The 18,382-nt window shown below is 44.8% G+C and overlaps 1 protein-coding gene across 1 annotated transcript in view; it reads right to left on the bottom strand.

Moving 5' to 3' along the window:
* Window positions 1–17,410: 17,410 nt before the first annotated feature.
* The window catches only part of LOC103607368, a gene marked incomplete at its 5' end in the record, with an annotated part of 48,400 nt that continues 47,428 nt past the window's right edge, over window positions 17,411–18,382 (bottom strand). Inside the window, 2 exons of the mRNA XM_008591880.1 lie at window positions 17,411–17,795; window positions 18,212–18,338. Coding sequence (XP_008590102.1) covers window positions 17,748–17,795; window positions 18,212–18,338 — 175 coding nt within the window. The remainder of the gene's footprint in view (window positions 17,796–18,211; window positions 18,339–18,382) is intronic.

The raw sequence follows: 18,382 nt of genomic DNA, 5'->3' as shown, positions 1-18,382 counted from the left end.
CTCCTCCGCGCCGCCGCCCGCGCGCCCCTACCTCCCGGCCGGGAGCGTGTGCGCGGCCGGAAGGGCGGGTGGGGAGCGCGCGTGCGCGGCGGTACCTGGGCCCGGGCTGGTACTCCCGGCCCCGCCCAGCAACACCGAAGGTTCGCTTCCATTGGTCCAGAGGACGCGTCCAGGCCGCTCCGGTTTCCTATTGGGAGAGGCGGGGAGAGCGTCACTCCCGACTGGCCGTGCGCAGGGTCGGGCGTCGGCCGGCGTGAAGGCGGCTGGCCCGAGGCGAGGTGAACTTGTGGACTGTGGGGTGCGCTGAGTTCATGCTGCGCGGGACGAAGTTGGGCGTGCTCGCCTCTTGGGACTTCTGTTTGATTCCCGGTAGCCTTGCTGGCATACTTTTACCTGCGTTTGTATTCCTGCTGTGGTAATAGCGAACATCTCCAACAGCCTGTGGTAAGGGCTTGGCATTCTTCTCAGGCGTTGATATGTGTTGACTCATTTGCTTTCAAAATAGCCTCAGAGAAAGTGCTACCGTTGGCCAGGCAGGCGCTCCAGCAGCCCTCTCAGACCATGAGGTGACCCTGGAAGGTGGAAGGACAGACATAGGGAAACAACAAGACATTTAGAGCCTGGAGGCCTGGTGGAGCTAAACTGAGAGACGCGGGAATCCTTCAGGAGCTCCTCCCCACTGTATGTGGGAGGTGCAGCTGAGGACGCAAGGGTGGACTGTGGTGGGCGTGAGGAGCACATCCATGCACAGCCACCTTGCCGCCGAGGTCATATCCTGGAGCCTTCCAAATGATGACTGCGTGAGGCAGGAGTATAAAGATATGGCTGTTTGGTCTCACCCGAAGGCCTCTGATGAGTATACCTTGCTTACTTGCATTTTTTACAAATTGAAGTTTTGTGGCAACCCTGAGAGGAGCAAGTCTGTCTGCGCCATTTTTGCAGTAGCATGTGCTCACTTTGTGTCTGTGTCCCATTTTGGTAATTCTCACACTATTTCACATTTTCTCCTTGTTGTAATATCTGGCTGGTATGGTGATCAGCGAGTGATCTTTGATGTTTCTATTGTAATTGTTTTAACACCAACGGCAATTTATAAGAAGTTTATTCTGTCCCTCATAGATGATTTTAGGGGTTCAAGACGTCAGTGGAAGGGGCACTCTGCTACCTTCCTCAGCGGGAGCCCCCAAGTCCAGCTCACAAGCCCGGTGAGCATCCAGGGCTTCCCCTCACTGCCTTTGCACTCGTCTCACGCTTGGGTGATCCCTAACTCCCTCCTTCATGGCGTTGTTTCTGTGCTGTGGGCCAAAGCCAGCCCCCTGTGACATCATCCTCAGCATGTGGGTAATGATCATGTTGATAGTGCTCAGAATATTTTTCAATGTCCATTCCGCCGTGTTAATTGAGGAGTTAATTGAGGACGTTCCCTTCCCTGAGAAAGATTTTGAGAATGACCCCCAGAATATATACAACCAGTTGTAGCAAGTCAGGTACAACTGGGCCTTTACCTCCCCCTTGGAGTTTCTCTTACTGCTAAGTGCATGCTGTGTTAGAGCACTGTCCTGTTTCCCTTCTCCAGCCCCCTCCTCTATTTAAAGACTCTCTCCATCCTCTTACCCGTCTAGATACTGAATTCCTTGTCCTCTAATCTTTGGCGTCAGGCCCCAGGGCTAAGCTGACAGCTCCAGTCTCTACAGCCCCCTTGCCTTGTCCTGCCATACCACAATAAAGAGAAACTGCTCTCTTAAAGGAAAAAAAAAAAGACTTCAGTCAGTGCAAGAAGTAACCACACATGTGATGGAAATAGTAAGAGAACTAGAATTAGAAGTAGATCCTGAAGATATGACTGAATTGCTGCAATCTCATGATAAAACTTGAGCAGGTGAGGAGTTGCTTCTTATGGTTGAGCAAAGAAAATAGTTTCTTGAGATGGAATCTACCCTGGTGAAGATGCTGTGAACATTGTTGAAATGACAGCAAAGGATTTAGAATATTACATAAACTATGACAAAGCAGCGGCAGGGTTTGAGAGGACTGAAGTTTTGAAAGAAGTTCTACTGTGGGTAAAATGCTATCAAACAGCATTGCATGCTACGCAGAACACTTTGTGAAAGAAAGAGTCAATCAAAGCGGCAAACTTCATTGTTGTCTCACTTTAAGAAATTGTCACAGCCACTCCAGCCTTCAGCAACCACCACCTTGACCACTCAGCAGCCATCAACATCAAGGCAAGAGCTTCCACAAGCAAAAAGATTATGACTCCCTGAAGGTTCAGGTGATCGTTAGCATTTTTTAGCAATAAAACGTTTTGTAATTAAGATATGTACTTTTTTTAGACATAATGCTATTGCACACTTAATAGACTACCGTATGGTATAAACATAACTTATATGCATTGGGAAACCAAAAAATTCGTGTGACTAGCTTTATTGCAATATTCACTTTATTGCAGTGGTCTGGAACTGAACCCACAGTATCTCCAAGACGTGCCTATATGTGTGGACACCAGGCTAGTCCAAAGCATTGTAGGGCCTGCATACACTTCTGCTTCTTCCTCTACCCAATCCCACTTCCTTCCCCTTCCTTTCACATATATTGATGCCAGATAAACATCTTGTATCATCTCAGAATCTGCTTCTGGAGAAACCATTCTTCAACACTTAAAGCAGGTGATAAGATGGGGTTTGAGGCTTGTAGTGGATTGAATGGTCCCCCCCAAACTCACTGAAACTTGAATTGTGTCCCCCAAGTTTTATGTATTAGAAACTTAGCCCCCACTGTGACTGTAAAGAGGGTGGGAAGTCCTATTATGGTAATTGTAAGGTGGAGCCTTGAACAGGTGATTAGATTGTAAGACCGTGCAGTAGTAAGTGGATTAAAAATGGTGGTCAGAAGGCCGGCCCGTGGCTCACTCGGTAGAGTGCAGTGCTGATAACACCAAGGCCACAGGATCGGGTCCTATCTAGGGATGGCCTGTTTGCTCACTGGCTGAGCATGGTGCTGACAACACCAAGCCAAGGGTTGAGATCCCCTTACCGGTCATCTTTAAAAAAAAAAAAAAAAATGGTGGTCAGAGGTGTGGTTCTGAGGACTTTAAAAGAAGAGGAGAGTCTGTCTTTTTCTTGCTCTCTCTGCTTACACCATCTTGTAATGTGAGACTCTTGGGCCACTGTCACCGCCACCACCAGATGGACTTTGGACTTCCCAGCCTCAGAAACTGTAAGTGATAGATTTGATTTTTTTTTTTATAAATTACCCAGTTACATGTATTTTGTTATTAGCAACAAAAACGGACTAATACAAGGCTGAATCACTTGTCCAGTGGTGAAGTAGGAGGGTGAACTAGTAAAATTGAGTACAGTAGGGGGCAAAATATCAGGCATTTCACATATGGTGAAAATAGTAGCTATAAAGAAGGATAAAGGGGGCCGGCCCGTGGCTCACTCGGGAGAGTGCGGTGCTGATAACACCAAGGCCACAGGTTCAGATCCCATATAGGGATGGCTGGTTCGCTCACTGACTTAGCATGGTGCTGACAACACCAAGTCAAGGGTTACGATCCCCTTACCGGTCATCTTTTTTTTAAAAAAAAAAAGAAGGAAAAAGGGATTGGATGGCTATTGATTAGCACCACTGAGGCTCTTAAGAAAAATAATGGACAGGTGATGGTCAATAACAGGCAACTGGAAGCCAGGGAGTCTACCTGGTTGCATACAAAGAAACCCTCATCTCCTGCAGCAGGATGACAAAGACAAGGGACAGGCCCAGGAATTAATATCCCTGATTGACTGAACTGCAAAAACAGAAAAACAAGACAATTCTCGTACACTAAGTTTAGAGCCCTGGTTGGGAAAAACTAGGCCCATGACACATGGAGATATTTGGGTAGATGCTTTTGAAGGTTTTGACTCCCCAAACCACTGTGAAACTTTAGAGCCTGCTCATGTGGCTCACCTCTCCCTATTAACCTAGCACTCTTCCTCCTTCCCCCCAACCCCATAATTACGGTTATTTCTTAGCATAATTCAGCTGGAAACATAATGACAGAGAAAAGGGACTATAGTATCCTCCTCCTCAAAAAAGCAGTGTATTAGTTTGCTAGGGCTGCAGTAACAAAGTACCACAAATTGAGCATCTTAACAAATTTATTGTCTCAGAGCTCTGAAGGCTAGAAGTCTGAGATCAAGGTGTTGGCAGAGTTGGTTCCATCTGAGGGCTGTGAGGGAGAATCTGTTCTATGCCTGTCTCCTAAATTCTGGTAGTTTGCTGCAGTATTTGGTGTTCTTTGGCTTGTAGATGCATCACCCCAGTCTCTGCCTTCATGTTCATATGGTGATCTTCCTCTATGGTTGTCTGCCTCTGTCCAAATTTTCGCTTTTTATAAGGACACCAGTCAAGGGCTGGCCCATGGCTGACTTGGGAGAGTGTGATGCTGATAACACCAAGGCCACGGGTTTGGATCCCTATATAGGGATGGCTGGTTAGCTCTCATGGGAGAGTGTGGTGCTGACAACACCAAGTCAAGGGTGAAGATCCCCTTACCGGTCATCTTTAAAAAAAAAAAAAAAAAGACACCAGTCATACTGGATTTTAACTGGATCTTCTGCAAAAACCCATTTCCAAACTAGGTCACATTGGCAGGTAGTGAGGGTTAGGACTTAAGCATCTTTCCAGGGGAACAATTCAACCCATAACAAGCTGTAATACCCAGCCAACATGTGCTGGCAGGAGCTAGGAAAGTTTGTGTGGAGCTGGATTATGAGGGTGCTTGATAAAGGGAGCTGGAATGTAAAATTGAATAGAAGAGTTTGTTGACATGAGAAATCTTCCAAGATATGAGATTTAACACCCTGGCAAAGACTGGGTGCAAACTTGCTGAAAGGGTGGCTCCCAGAATGATGATGTTTCTAATTGCTACATAACAAATCATAACACACTTGGTGGCTTAAAATAATAACCATTTGTTATCTCTCTAGGTTACTGTGGGTCAGGGCATAGTGGGGATGGCTTATCTCTGCTCCACAGTATCTGGGGCCTCAGCTGGAGCAGCTCAAAGGCTGGAGGTTGAAATGATGTGAAGGTTCATTTATTCACATATCTGATAGTTGATGCTGGAGCACAGATTGGGGATGTCAGCCAGCACACCCCTACATGGCCACACTGTGTGGCCTAGGCTTCCTCACAATATTATGGCTGGATTCCAAGAGCAATCCAAAGACAAAGGACAAAGGAAAGCTGTATCCTTTTTGTGAACTAGCCTCAGAAGTCACATACCATCACTTCTGCCATTTCCTATTAGTTAGAAATGCATTGCTAAATCACTCATATTCAAGGGGAGAGGAATTAGGCCCCATCATCTGAAGGGGCAGATATATTTTTAAAACACCACACACAGAAAGAGCTATGGGTCACAATAAGCAAAGTTGAAATGGCAGAATTGTTGTAGTAGAAAGTGGTGGAAGGGAGTAAAAGGCTCAAGAATGTGGATATGCTGAAATTTATATACTCCGTGCTTCTGGAAAACTGAACAGATTATTATATTCCACGTGAAGGCATAAATAACATCATTTAAAAGGTAAATTAGACATAGGCTGATGAAAGTGGTGCTATTATCAATAAAATGTTCAGTGATGGCTCACCTCTTTAGGCAAGAGTAATGGTAGAAATGATTGTTCCAGAATCCAGCTGGGTGTTAGTGATGAAATAAAATGAAGCAGGTTTTCTAAAACTCACTGCCTTGGGATAAGTCTCATGAACTTGGTGTCAACATCTTGTTCTTAAGATAACAATGTATGTGGTTATAACTGCTGATTTATTGATTATAACCTGCTGGTTCTGAATAAGCCATTTATAGATTGTTAAGAATAGCTGAAGTTTGAAGCTTCAAGTTAAGTGCTTTTAGTTCCCATGTTGTAATTAGTAACCAATTATTGTGATTCTTGTATTTTGTGAGAAAAGGACAACTGTATTTGAAGCTTTCTTCCTCCCTTTTGAAACTCCCCTATGAAATGCCTTTGCTTGTAACAGACTTTGGCACAATTTCCAACTCTGTTGGTTAGTATTTCCCAGGTCAATCCTCACATTTGGCTCCTGATAAACTTTTCTAAAAATCCTTTGCCTCAACAGTCTTAATTTTGGTTGACGATGGCAATGGAGACGATGGGATTCTAAGACGAGAGGCCAGGAGGCAGCACTTAACTGCCAGAAGTCAGAGGAGTGGAGCCTCAGTATCCATGGGGGATTGGTTCCAGGATCCCCCACAGATACTCAAGTCCTTTATGTAAAATGGTATAGTATTTGTATATAACTTACACACATCCTCCTATATAACTTAAATCATCTCTAGATTACTTATACCAAATACAATGTAAATGCTAAGTAAATAATTGTTATACTGTATTGTTTAAGAAAAAAGTCTGTATATGTTCAGCACAGATGCAACCATCCATTTTTTAAAAATATTTTTGGGCTGGCCCGGTGGCGCACTGCTACAATGCGCCGCTTGGGAGCGCGGTGGCGCTCCCGCCAAGAGTTCAGATCCCACATACAGACCAGCCGCTCACTGGCTGAGCGAGGTGCGGGCGCAACACCGAGGGTTGCGATCCCGTTGCCGGTCCCGGTCCGGTACGGGCACGACACTGAGGGTTGCGATCCGTTGCCGGTCACGAAAAAAGACAAAAAGGGGAAAAAAAACATTTTTGATCTGGGCCAGCCCAGTGGCGCACTCGGTAGAGTGCGGCACTTGGGAGCGCAGCAGCGCTCCCGTCGAGGGTTTGGATCCCATATGGAGACCGGTCCGCTCACTGGTTGAGCGCGGTGCGGGCGCGACACCGAGGGTTGCTATTCCGTTGCCAGTCGTGGTACGGGCGCGACACCAAGGGTTGCGATCCCGTTACCGGTCACAAAAAAAGACAAAAAGGAAAAAAAAAAAATATATATATATATATATTTTTTTTTTTTTTTTGATCCAAGGTTAGTTGAATCCACAAATGTGGAACTCATGGGTGTGAAGGGCCATGGATATGAACTGTAGAAGGGTACTTCAAAAAATTCGTGGAAAATAGAATTAAAAGATAATATGAATCTTTCCATGAACTTTTTGAAGCACTCTTGTATAATGGCCAGCAAGCTCTGAATGGCAGCCAAGGGGGCTTCACCTGTACAGAGTTATAGAAATAGTTAATAAACAGGGTATCCCTAGAGGCAAGATAGATGGCCAGCTGAGAAGGGAACTCCTACAGGGGAAAAAAAAAATCAAAAATGGATAACTAAGAAAATCAAGATGGTTGACCCAGGTAAAAAAATAAAAAGGATTCCATGCTAATTTTTGGACCTGAGCCAGTTTTCAGAAATAGAAACTTTACTGAAGAGGTGGCCAAATACCAAGAAGGACCTGCAGCATATCACACATATACATAGAAGTGAATCCCCAAGTCTTTTCCCAAAGGGTCCAATAGCCATTTCCTTTGATAACTACACCCTAGGGAAAAATGATTAGCCAAACATTTTGAAGAGTGATGAACACAGACTCTGAACTGACTTTGATTCCAGACACCTGGAGCATCATCCCACCCCCCACCCCCCTGGTTAGAGTGGCTGCATGTGGTGGCCAGGCAATTATCAGAGCCTGTTCAAGGTCCAGCTTCCAGTGGACCCAAAGACCCAGTGGACCAACTTGGTGATCATTTCCCAGACCCCAAGTGAATACTTGGCATTGACATACTTGGCAGTTAAATGCTCACCTTAGGTCCCCTGACCTGTAGAGTTAGAGATATCACAATGGGAAAGGCCAAATGGAAACTTAAAACTGCCCCATCCCCTACCAAAATCACAAAACACTATCACATCTGGGAGTGGGAATAGCAGAGATAGTGCCACTTTTAAGGATCTAAAGGTCACCAACATCTTTAATTCACCAGCATGACCCCTGCAGAAATCAGAAGGATCCTGGAGGATGGTAACCTCCTCCAGTTTTTTTGTCACTGGTAGCTATTTAAGGTACACTACTGAAAACTCAACTAAGTAATAGCACTGACAGCCGCCTCTGTGCCAGATATGGTAGGTAGCTGTTGATTTGGTGAATGTGTTTTCTGTCCCTATCAGAAAAGAGGATGAGAAACACTTAGTATTCACGTGGAACAAAAATAGTTTTGCCTAAAGGTTATGTTATCTCTCTTGCCTTCTGTCATAGTTCAAAGAGATCTGGACCACATATATATCCTGGAGAATAGTACATTGTTCCTTTACATCGATGAATTATGCCGATCAGCTAGATGAGCAAGAGGAGAAGATACTGGAGACCTTGGCTGCTCTAGAGAGTGGAGGACAAACCCTGTGAAAACTCAGGGGCCTACTAGATTCTAACATTTTAGGGTCCAGTATCAGGAGTGCTCTAGGGTATCCCTTCCAAAAGTAAAAGAATTAGTGCATCTTGCACCTCCCACCATTAAGAAAGCAAGACACTCTGTGCTAGTTCTTGCCTCAGGTTCTGGAGACAGTGTATTCCACACCTGGGAATATTGCTCTGGCCCAAATATTGGGGATTTGGAAGACTTCCAGTTTTAAAAGGAGCCCAGAACAGAAAAGCCTGCAGTAGATTCAGGCTGTGATGCAAATAGCTCTATTGCCTGGGCCAGGCTGTCTAGCAGGTATGGTGTTAGTGGTTATCAATGTTGGGGAGTGATGCAATGTGGAGTTTCTGGTACACTCCAGTGGGAAGTTCAGAATGCAGGACTCTGAAGTTCTGTCATGCCACCTGGAGCAGAGAATGATATGCCTTTTGGGGAACATAAATATATCCTGGTGTGCTACTGGGGTCTGAGATGGGACACCTGACCATAAACACACCAAGTGGCCATGCAGCCAAAACTGCCCATTATGAGTTAAACTCAGCAAGTCATGATGTCAGGTGGGCCCAGCAACAATCGCTCATAAGATTAAAGTAGTATGTTCAAAACTGAGCTTGAGACTGTACAGAGGTCACCAAGGGAGCAGCAGAACAGGTAACCCACTGTGGCTGTATCAGTGACTCCCTGTCATTCGGCCCTTGTAACCAGGTGGTAGAGGAGGGAAAATTTGAGCTTGGTTCACAGATGAGTTGGCTCATTATGTGAATTCAAAATTAAAATAGACAGCAGCTAGATTACAGCCTCATTCAGGGGTGGCCTTGAAAAGTGGTGGTAAGGGCATATCCTTCCAATAGGCAGCATTTCAGGCAGAGTTCTAGTCATCGAGTTTTTTTTGTGGAAGAAGTGGCGCAAGGTGAGAATACATATGGATTCACAGGCAGTGTTCCGTGGTCTGGGTAACTGGTTAAGGCTTGGAAGGAAAACAATTGGAAGCTGAGAACAAAGAAGTCTGTGGAAGAATCACATGGATAGACATATTAGAATAGGCACTAAGTGTGATAATCCCTGTATACAGGATTAACCTCACCAGAGAGCATCCATGAAAGAAGTACAGACAATCCCCGACTTACAATGGTTCAATTTACAATTTAGGGATTAGATGCATTTTTGACTTAATATCTTCTACTTATAATGGGCTTACTGGGATGTAACTTCATCGTAAGTGGAGGAGCATCTGTGTTACACAGCCAAGTAGACAGCATTCCTCCTTGGCCACCCCAGTATTGACATGATGAGCATATGGACAAAGTTGCCAAGGTGGTGGAGTTGGAGGCTATTCATGGGCCTAACAGCATTGTTTCTCTGACTGAAGCTGACCTAGCCACTAGCTACCACTGAGTGTCTAACCTGCCAGTAAGAGACTGATGCTAGGTTCCCAGTATTGCTCCTTTCATGAAGGAGTGCAAGCAGCCAAGTTTACTACATTGAAACCTTCCCATCCTGGAAAGGCCAGTAGTTTGTTTTCACAGGAACAGACTCATCTTCCAGATGTGGGTTTGCCTTTCCTGCCTACAAATGTCAGCTGAGCTAACCAGCTAGTCCCAACAAGGGCTTTCAGAGTCTTCCACTGACACAGGATCTCACGTAACATTTCAAACGGGATTCACTTTACAGCCAAGGGAGTACAGGAAGTGCAGTGACCATGGGACCCACTGCCTGACTGAGCACTGGGACAGCGTGCTGCAGGCTCTGTTGCACTGTCAAACTGGGAGTAACATTCTGTAAAAATGGGGCACCATTCTCTAGGACATATTAAAGTCAAGGCCTCATATAGCACCGTTTCCCCAATAGGAAGGGTACACAGGACTGGAAAACAAGAGGTGGAAACAGGATGGCCCCACTTACCATTACTCTTGATGACCCACTAGGGAACTTTGTGCTTCCTGTCCTCCCTAGTTAGATTCTGTAGGGTTAGAGGTCCTGATCCCCCAACGATACACTCACCAAAGAACACACCAAGTGTTCCACTGAGCTGCAAACTATGGATAATGTCTGGGAACTTTGGGGTCCTTGGATCTAGGGACCAGCAGGCAAAAAGTGGAGTCGCCATCCTAGCGGTGGAGGAGGTAGGGTGGCTGTCATACCCATTACACTACACAGTGTGGAGGAGTATGTGGGCAACCCAGGTGATCCACTGAAGTGCATCTGGGTACTCCTTTGCTCAACTGTGATTGAAAAACTACCTGCACATGTACTAAGAGCATCTGCCTCTTGGTTCCCAAACCCCTGGAGTCTGGCTGTGAGGGAGGTAGCATGTGCCTGTGCAACTGGCTAAAGCATACACCAGACACCACCTCAAACTCATGAGATGTGATTTCCAAGTTGATAAGGAGATCCTTCAGCTGGCCACCCCACTCTTGTGTCAAGGCAGTTGCGTCTGGCTGATGGGTACATGGTAAGACCAGTGAATTCTTGGCAGATGCACTTAAGGATAGGGAAGCCAACTGGCACGTGGGGTACGCGTCTATTCCCTGGGAAGACAAATTACAGCCTCTACCATGATGGAAGGAACCAGGTCGCCATATCACAGTCTCACCATTGGACTCTGCTGTTAGCAATTCAGGCACTTGGGAGAGGCGGAAGTCAGGGAAGGCTTGGTGAAGCCTACATTGTGGAACAAATGCTAAGCCTCCTTCCCTACCACTGATGCCACTTCTTATAAAAGTTCATTTAGGAAGCACCATGTTTTCTAAAGAAAGGCTGGCTGACATCCACAGTATAAGCCATCCTGCCCACCAAATTACATTTCCACAGTGGGTGTCCGCTGGTAAGCATTTAGGTGAGACCATGTATCTTCACATTATCCATTCAGGGAAGTCTACTTACATACCTGTCCTGCAGATTTCCTGGAAACCAATCTTTGCAACCTTTTTTCTGTCATCAGTCAACCAGACAATTGATTACCCTCTGCACATGAATGTTTGTAGATCAGAAACTCAAGTCATTTCTCTTTTTACATGAGATGGGCCACCAGATATACCATCCAAGGTTTTACCAACTGGAAATCTTCCACAACCCACACCCAGCCTGGTCTGCAGTGTAGCAGCTGTCTATCTCTGGCTGATGCCAGTATACTGTGCAGATCGGCCTGCACAACCAACCTGCACTTTCTCTTCTGCCAGCTGCCACAGAGAACTTCCCATGAGACTACAGAATGCGGACTGTGGGGCAGACAGAGAAGTGGACGCAGCTGCACCATGAGTCTGACCACTTGCTTACACCTTCTGAATTTGTTCAGGCATAGTTTTGTATATACTATTTCCAGTTTCAATGGAATTCTGCTGTTTACATCCAGTTTTATGATTTGTTGTACTGGCTATCTCCTCCCATAGTCGGCCTTGTACTTCTTTGGGATCAAATTCTTGGTAAAGGCCCAGAAGCAATGAAAATGGTTTTGAGAACCAGCATCTCTTTGGGAGGCACCTGTCCCAGATGCAATCATAAAAGGTTTATATTCAGGCTCCCTTATCGCTTTTTTCTCAACACCAATTGGCAAAGATGATCACTTCAATTTCACCTGGCAGAAACAGAAGTATATCCTCACTGTCTTACCTCAGGGTCTTTATTTGGACATAGTATCATTTTGATCCACTACATTACAGAGATCATAGTAATTGGTCCTAGGTAGCAGGAAGTGGTAAGTAACCTAGATGCCTTAATAAGACATGTACTAGATGGCGGGAAATAAATCCCATGAAAAATTGGGCATGCCAACTTTGGCAAAGTTTCTAAGGGTCGAGTAGTCTGTGCAATGTCACAGCGTCCCCTCTAAAGAGAAAAGGAACGGGCTGGCCCCGTGGTTCACTTAGGAGAGTGCAGTGCTGATATCACCAAGGCCACGGATTCAGATCCTATATAGCGATGGCCGGTATGCTCACTGGCTGAGCGTGGTGCAGACAACACCAAGCCAAGGGATAAGATCCCCTTACCAGTCATCTTTTTAAAAAATAAATAAATAAAGAGAAAAGGAAGTGGCTACACCTTGCACTGCCTACAGATAAGAAAGGCAAAGGCCTGTCTGGATTTTTTGTGGTGTTCTCTGGATTTTGAATACAACATATACCATATTTGTGTGTGTTGCTCCTATACATTTATTAAGGAACCCACACGCTGTTAAAGTGGGAACTGGGCAACAAAAGGCCTGCAGCTTTGATGCAAGCTGACCTGCTTCTCAGGCCTTATGACCTGGAAATTTCAAAGAGAATGCCTGGACAGTGCCAGTGCCAACTGTACAGTCCCATTAGGGCAAACCCCTACGGCTCTGAAGCAAAGCTTTGCTGCCTTCTGCTAATAACTCATTCTCCATTTGAAAAGCAACATCTGACTTGTTCTTGGGTTCTGGCAGAGAACACCTACCTGTCCATGGAATACCAATTACTATGCAGCTCAAATTGCCTGCCATGCACTGGCGCTGTCTGGCTCCTAAGCTATCGAGCTAGGCAGGCGCTGTAGGAGCACTTTTGTTATCTCGTGAAAGTGCTCATACATGTTCCACCATAAATATACACATATTTGGTCTGTACCCCTGGTTCCCAGCATGGAGCTCCTAAAACTTAGAATTTCCCGCTCTATAGCATCTTTTGTTATGATGAGCCCCTTTTGACTATACCTGAATTTATGCTAATGAGGTTAACTCATGGTGGGGCCGCTTCAGGATGGGGGCTAGTTACCAGGGAAACCAAACACGTAATTAGAGGATTGGGATTTCGGTCCCACCCCCAAACCTCTGGAGAGGGGAGGGGGCTGGAGGTTGAGTTCAGTCATGTGGCCAATAATCTAGTCAGTCATGACAATATGATGAAGCCTCAATGAAAATTCTTGAATGAGGCTCAAGGAGCATCCAGGTCAGCAAACACAGCTGTGCTGGGATGGAGGCATGCCTGCTGGGGACACGAGGCTCTGTGCTCACCACCCCCACGCCTGTTCTACGCATCTGTCCCATGGCTGTTCCTGAGTTGTATCCTTTATAATAAAACGGTAATCCTAAATACAGCGCTTTCCTGAGTCATTCTCATAAATTATCACAACTGAGGGGAGGCTGTGGGAACCCCCAAATTTGCAGTTGGCTGGGCAGAGTTGTGGGTGGTGTGGGGACCCCCCTTGTGGCTGTCATCTGAAGTGGAGGCAGTCTGGTGGGACTGAGTTCTTAACCTATGGGGTCTGTGCTAACTCCAGGTAATGTCAGAATTGAACTACAGGATACCCATTGGCATCAGAGAATGGTGTTGGAAACTGACACAAGACAAGGCTCAAGCAGGCCAGGTAGGTAAAGGTAGATTGCAGGAACAGGTGGCTCAGACTACCATGCAGTTTCTCCAGCTATGCTGTACCCCCGTATCTATCCACCCCTATTCTGTATATGGATTCACTTTTCCTGCCAGAAACTCATCTGTAGATGGCCCAAATTCCTTACTCACCATCATTGCTTTGAACCAGAAAACTCGTCATAACAAGTGTGGCACTAGGCTTATGGCCACGGAATGCCCTAATTTTATAAACCCCACTGTCCAGAAGTAGCTCATCTAATGGATGGTACAAAGGCCTCCTGAAGGCTCATTTATGATGCCAGATTAAAGACAACACCCTATCTGTATGGAATGCTATCACACAGAATGTGACGGGTGCTTTGAACAGTCCTCGTACTCAGTGCCACTTTTCTCACAGCTGAATACATCACCTGGGAACCCAAAGGCTGAAGACAGGAATGGCCCTTCTTACAGTTATGCCAAATAACCCCTGAAGGAATTTTTGCTCCCAATCCTAAGACTTATCTCTGTTGTCCCAAGGGAAGACTGCTTCCCTGAAATGGGACAGTGGTCCCTTTGAACTAGCAGTTGAGACTGTCTGAACTCATCAATGTGCAGGGGTTACTGTACTAGCTGGAGCTACTGAGTACACAATGAAGACAAAATCTGCATCTGTAGTGTCTTTATAGGGCACCTCTTGGTACTTAGTACTTTCAAGTTCAATCACAAAGGAAGAAAAAAGGAAGTCCTCTAAAGGCAAGACCATTAAGGTCTCCAATCTTTCAGGAAGGAAGGTTTAGGTCACCTAAGTAACCAAAGTACTGGCTGAGGGCCACAAAACAAGGACTAGAAGATGGAAGGAGAAGGTGATGAATGTCAACTAGAAGCTCGTGACTAGTTACAGAAGCAAGACTGTAGCACTCCTCACTTTAATGTGTGCACTAAACACTCCCCTTTCCACCCCCCTATTCTGTAAGGCATGCTGATGGTGCATTAACTTTACTCACTAGTTCTCAGGTCACCAAAGCACAAGGGGCTGACCCAGTCCTAAACGAGAAGTGTTTGTGTCACCTGGAGAGCCTGGGTTGTTGAGATACGACATCTCCTGGCCTCATAGAGAGGACCAGAGCTCTTCTAATGAAGAACACCTGCCCCGTGCCACGCAGTGCACTTCACTACATTTTAGTAACTGAATATGGGTAGGAAGGTGAGAACAGACGCTGGGTGGCCAGAGGGGTGGGCTGGGCTGGTGTCTGCTATCCGCACTGCACAAGGGTGCTGGCTTCTGCGAGGCCCCCGTGCCAAGCTCCCTCCTCTGGCTATGGTGAATAGAAGGGCAGGAGGGAAAAGGGGGCCCTTCCCCTTTCACTACGGCAGCTGATGCATCTCCCCTGCAGGTTCAGCTCCTCCAGGCCAACACGATCATCCCCAGCTGGCTGTCTGGCTGCCTCGCCATGCCACTTCACGTCTCAGCTCTTCCACCCTTGGAGTAACCAAATCCTAGTATTAAATCCCCCGTGTCTGAGAGCCTAGAGTGATTTCTGTTTTCCTTCCTGGACTCTGACTGATACAACATCCTGTATTTGATTAAGACATTCCTGGGACAAACTAGTTGATCGTGATGTATTTTTTTCCCCAACTTTCACTATAAAAATTTTCAAACAATAAACAACCGTATATACTCACTAACTAGATTTAATATTTTAAAAAGATTTTTCCATGTTTACTTAATCCATATACATGTGTGAATGCGTGTCTGTATACATTTTTTTAACTGAACCATTACAAAGCAAATTGTATATGTTAAGGCTCTTTATCCTTAAGTAATTCAGCATATAATCCCTAAGAAGCATTCTCTTATATAACCATTATTATACCTAAAAAAAGTAACAATAATTCCCCTAAAATCTACTATCCAGTACAGATTCAAATTTAACCAATTACCCCCAAAAATGTCTTGATAGTTGCACTCTCAGATTTAGGGCCAAACAAATTTCACACATTGCACTTGGTCACGTCTCCTTAGTTCCTTTTAACCTAAAACCAGCTGCTCACTTTTGTTTTCCCACTAACATCTGCTTGATGACACAAGCCCAGCTACTGCAGAATGTACCACGTTTGTCTTTTCTCTCCTGGTTTCCTTTAATCTGTTCCTCCATCTGTAAACCAAGAGTCAGATGTGAAGGTCGGCCCTGGTTGCGCCTGGGGGAAACGTTTTTGGCAAGAGAACCTCACAGGCGCTGCTTTTTTGTAAGTGTCACTTGGCACCTCACCAGGAAGCACTCAACACAGGCCGTCTGTTATGATTAGCTGGATGCCCCGGTCAAGGTAGACCCTACCAGATCTCTGCACTGTAAAAGTGAAATTTCACCTTGGTTTTAGCATCTATTGCTGAACCTAACCTGAATTGATCATTTCAACAGGGGTTGCAGAAGGGGGGTTCTCTGTGTCATTCCCTCTATAGTAACTGGATGGCATTTTTCTGTAAAGAATTTTCCCTTATCAACAAAAATGACCTACTGTTTCTCCATAAAGGGCAGGGTGAATGCCTCTTTCTTTTTAATTATTAACTTCCATGGGAACAGGCTGGTGTGATGGTCACCTCCGCTGGTAGCTTTAAATGAACCCACCCCCTTTTTAGCCCAACACTGGTATACCTGGGTATTTATTTTTTCAGTATTTGATAATTTCAATTATTATTCTTCTGGACGCTGAAAATGAAGAGACATTTCTTGGGCTCCTGGGCCTGGTTAGGATTTTGGCTTCAGTAACATCAGGCAGAAGAGTGAAGAGCTCTTGAAAAAGATGACCTGAGTGCTGACTAATACTCAGAAAACACAGACATGAGTCAGTGTGGAAGGTTGAAAGAAAAATCCATCACCAAAACAAGTTAGGTAGCAATTTAGAAAAAGTTGTTTTATATTAAAACCTAAGCGCAAGGCCGGCCCGTGGCTCACTCGGTGGAGTGTGGTGCTGATAACACCAAGGCCACGGGTTCAGATCCTATATAGGGATGGCCGGTTTGCTCACTGGCTGAGCATGGTGCTGACAACACCAAGCCAAGGGTTGAGATCTCCTTACCGGTCATCTTTAAAAAAAAAAAAAAAAAAACTAAGTGCAGCAGAATAAATATGTTCAAATAAATATCATGCTCAAAGATCGTAAAAACATACTGAGATAGTTATACCCATACAGTACTTTTGGTAAAGGATACTTGGCCGGATATTACCACATGGTATAAGTGAGCATGAGAAAAACTCAGACCATAGTCATGAGAAGCAGATACACAGTGGCAGCATTTTAAAAAAATAAAATAAGAATCCAAGTAAGATTGAGCAATACGCAAGTGGCTACTTGTCTTTACTAAGTGAAGAATGCTTTGCATTCCCCTGAAAATTTTTGACTTCCAGGAGTTTGACATAAATTCCAAGTCTGTGTTTTGTTTTGTTTTGTTTTGCTAGTGAGAAAAGCAAACTAGATAAAACTAAAAATACAAGGGCTATTCACAAACAAAATAGTGCTTAAGTTTTATTCCTTCTTTTTGTGTATTTTCATTTTTAAACAAAATTTCCATCTGTACACTTTAAGAAAATAAACAACAGGGCCGGCCCGTGGCTCACTCGGGAGAGTGCGGTGCTGATAACACCAAGGCCCCGGGTTCGGATCCCATATAGGTATGGCCAGTTCGCTCACTGGCTGAGCGTGGTGCTGACAACACCAAGTCAAGGGTTAAGATCCCCTTACCGGTCATCTTTAAAAAAAAAAAAAAAAAGAAAGAAAGAAAATAAACAACAGGAAGCCATTCTCTGCTTACCCTTCTTGGAGGCACACAAGTGGCTCCACCAACAGGCACAGAAGACACGCCCATTGCCCGCAACCCAAGTGCTTGTGGCCTCATGAGGGTGAGGAACTGAGACACTGAGAGACTACGTGGAAGACACCCCATTTGGCTTTGTTTGTAAAGGTGAGAACACTTAATTAGCAGGACTCATGGGCAATGAGGAATGCCCATGCCACACCATGAGCTTTCCTTAGGAAAAGGAGGAAATAAATCTTTCCTTCGAATGGACTTGTCACAGCAAAAGCCACAGGGATTTTATTCATTGTTTAATCTTCTGGTGTCAGGATTTCTTTGAAGTGGAATCTAAATGTAAATAAGAATGAGATAGCAATTTGTTACAAGGCTTCACAATTTTGAAATGCTATCACTGAATTCATCTAAATTTTAGTAAAATATCGATTATAATTAAAATATACAGTGGTTTAAGTTATGATATTTAAGAAACACAAGACAAATTATATCCTGGCTGAAATAAGGTCTTTATGTCCCCTATCAGTGTAAAAAAAAGGACCAAAAGGCCCAGCTAGTGATTAAGTCACACTGGCCCCAATCCTGGGGTCCTCTGTTTACAAGTTTGTGAGATATCTTCACTTATAATTTTTATTCTGATACTACTGACAGCTAACTATTAAGAGTGAAACTAACAACAACTTTTAAGCTGAATATGACAGTCTTCTCTACATTAATTTAATAATTAGTTAGACGTGGACTTTTATTACCTGGTTGTACCCCCCAAGTCTTTGCTGGATCATTTCTAAATGGTGAATATATTCTGTCAAAGAATCTTCCGGATCTTGAGAAGCAGTCAGAGATCTTTCTAATCTTGAATTTGGGGATGGAGTAGATCTTAAAACAAACCACCACACCAAGAAAAAAAAAAAAAAAAAAAA

The sequence above is a fragment of the Galeopterus variegatus genome, unplaced genomic scaffold, assembly GCF_000696425.1.
Source record: "Galeopterus variegatus unplaced genomic scaffold, G_variegatus-3.0.2 Scaffold7366, whole genome shotgun sequence".
Classification (NCBI taxonomy): domain Eukaryota; kingdom Metazoa; phylum Chordata; class Mammalia; order Dermoptera; family Cynocephalidae; genus Galeopterus; species Galeopterus variegatus.
The sequence above is the reverse complement of the archived record's forward strand: the minus strand, read 5'-3'. Positions and strand labels throughout refer to the sequence as shown.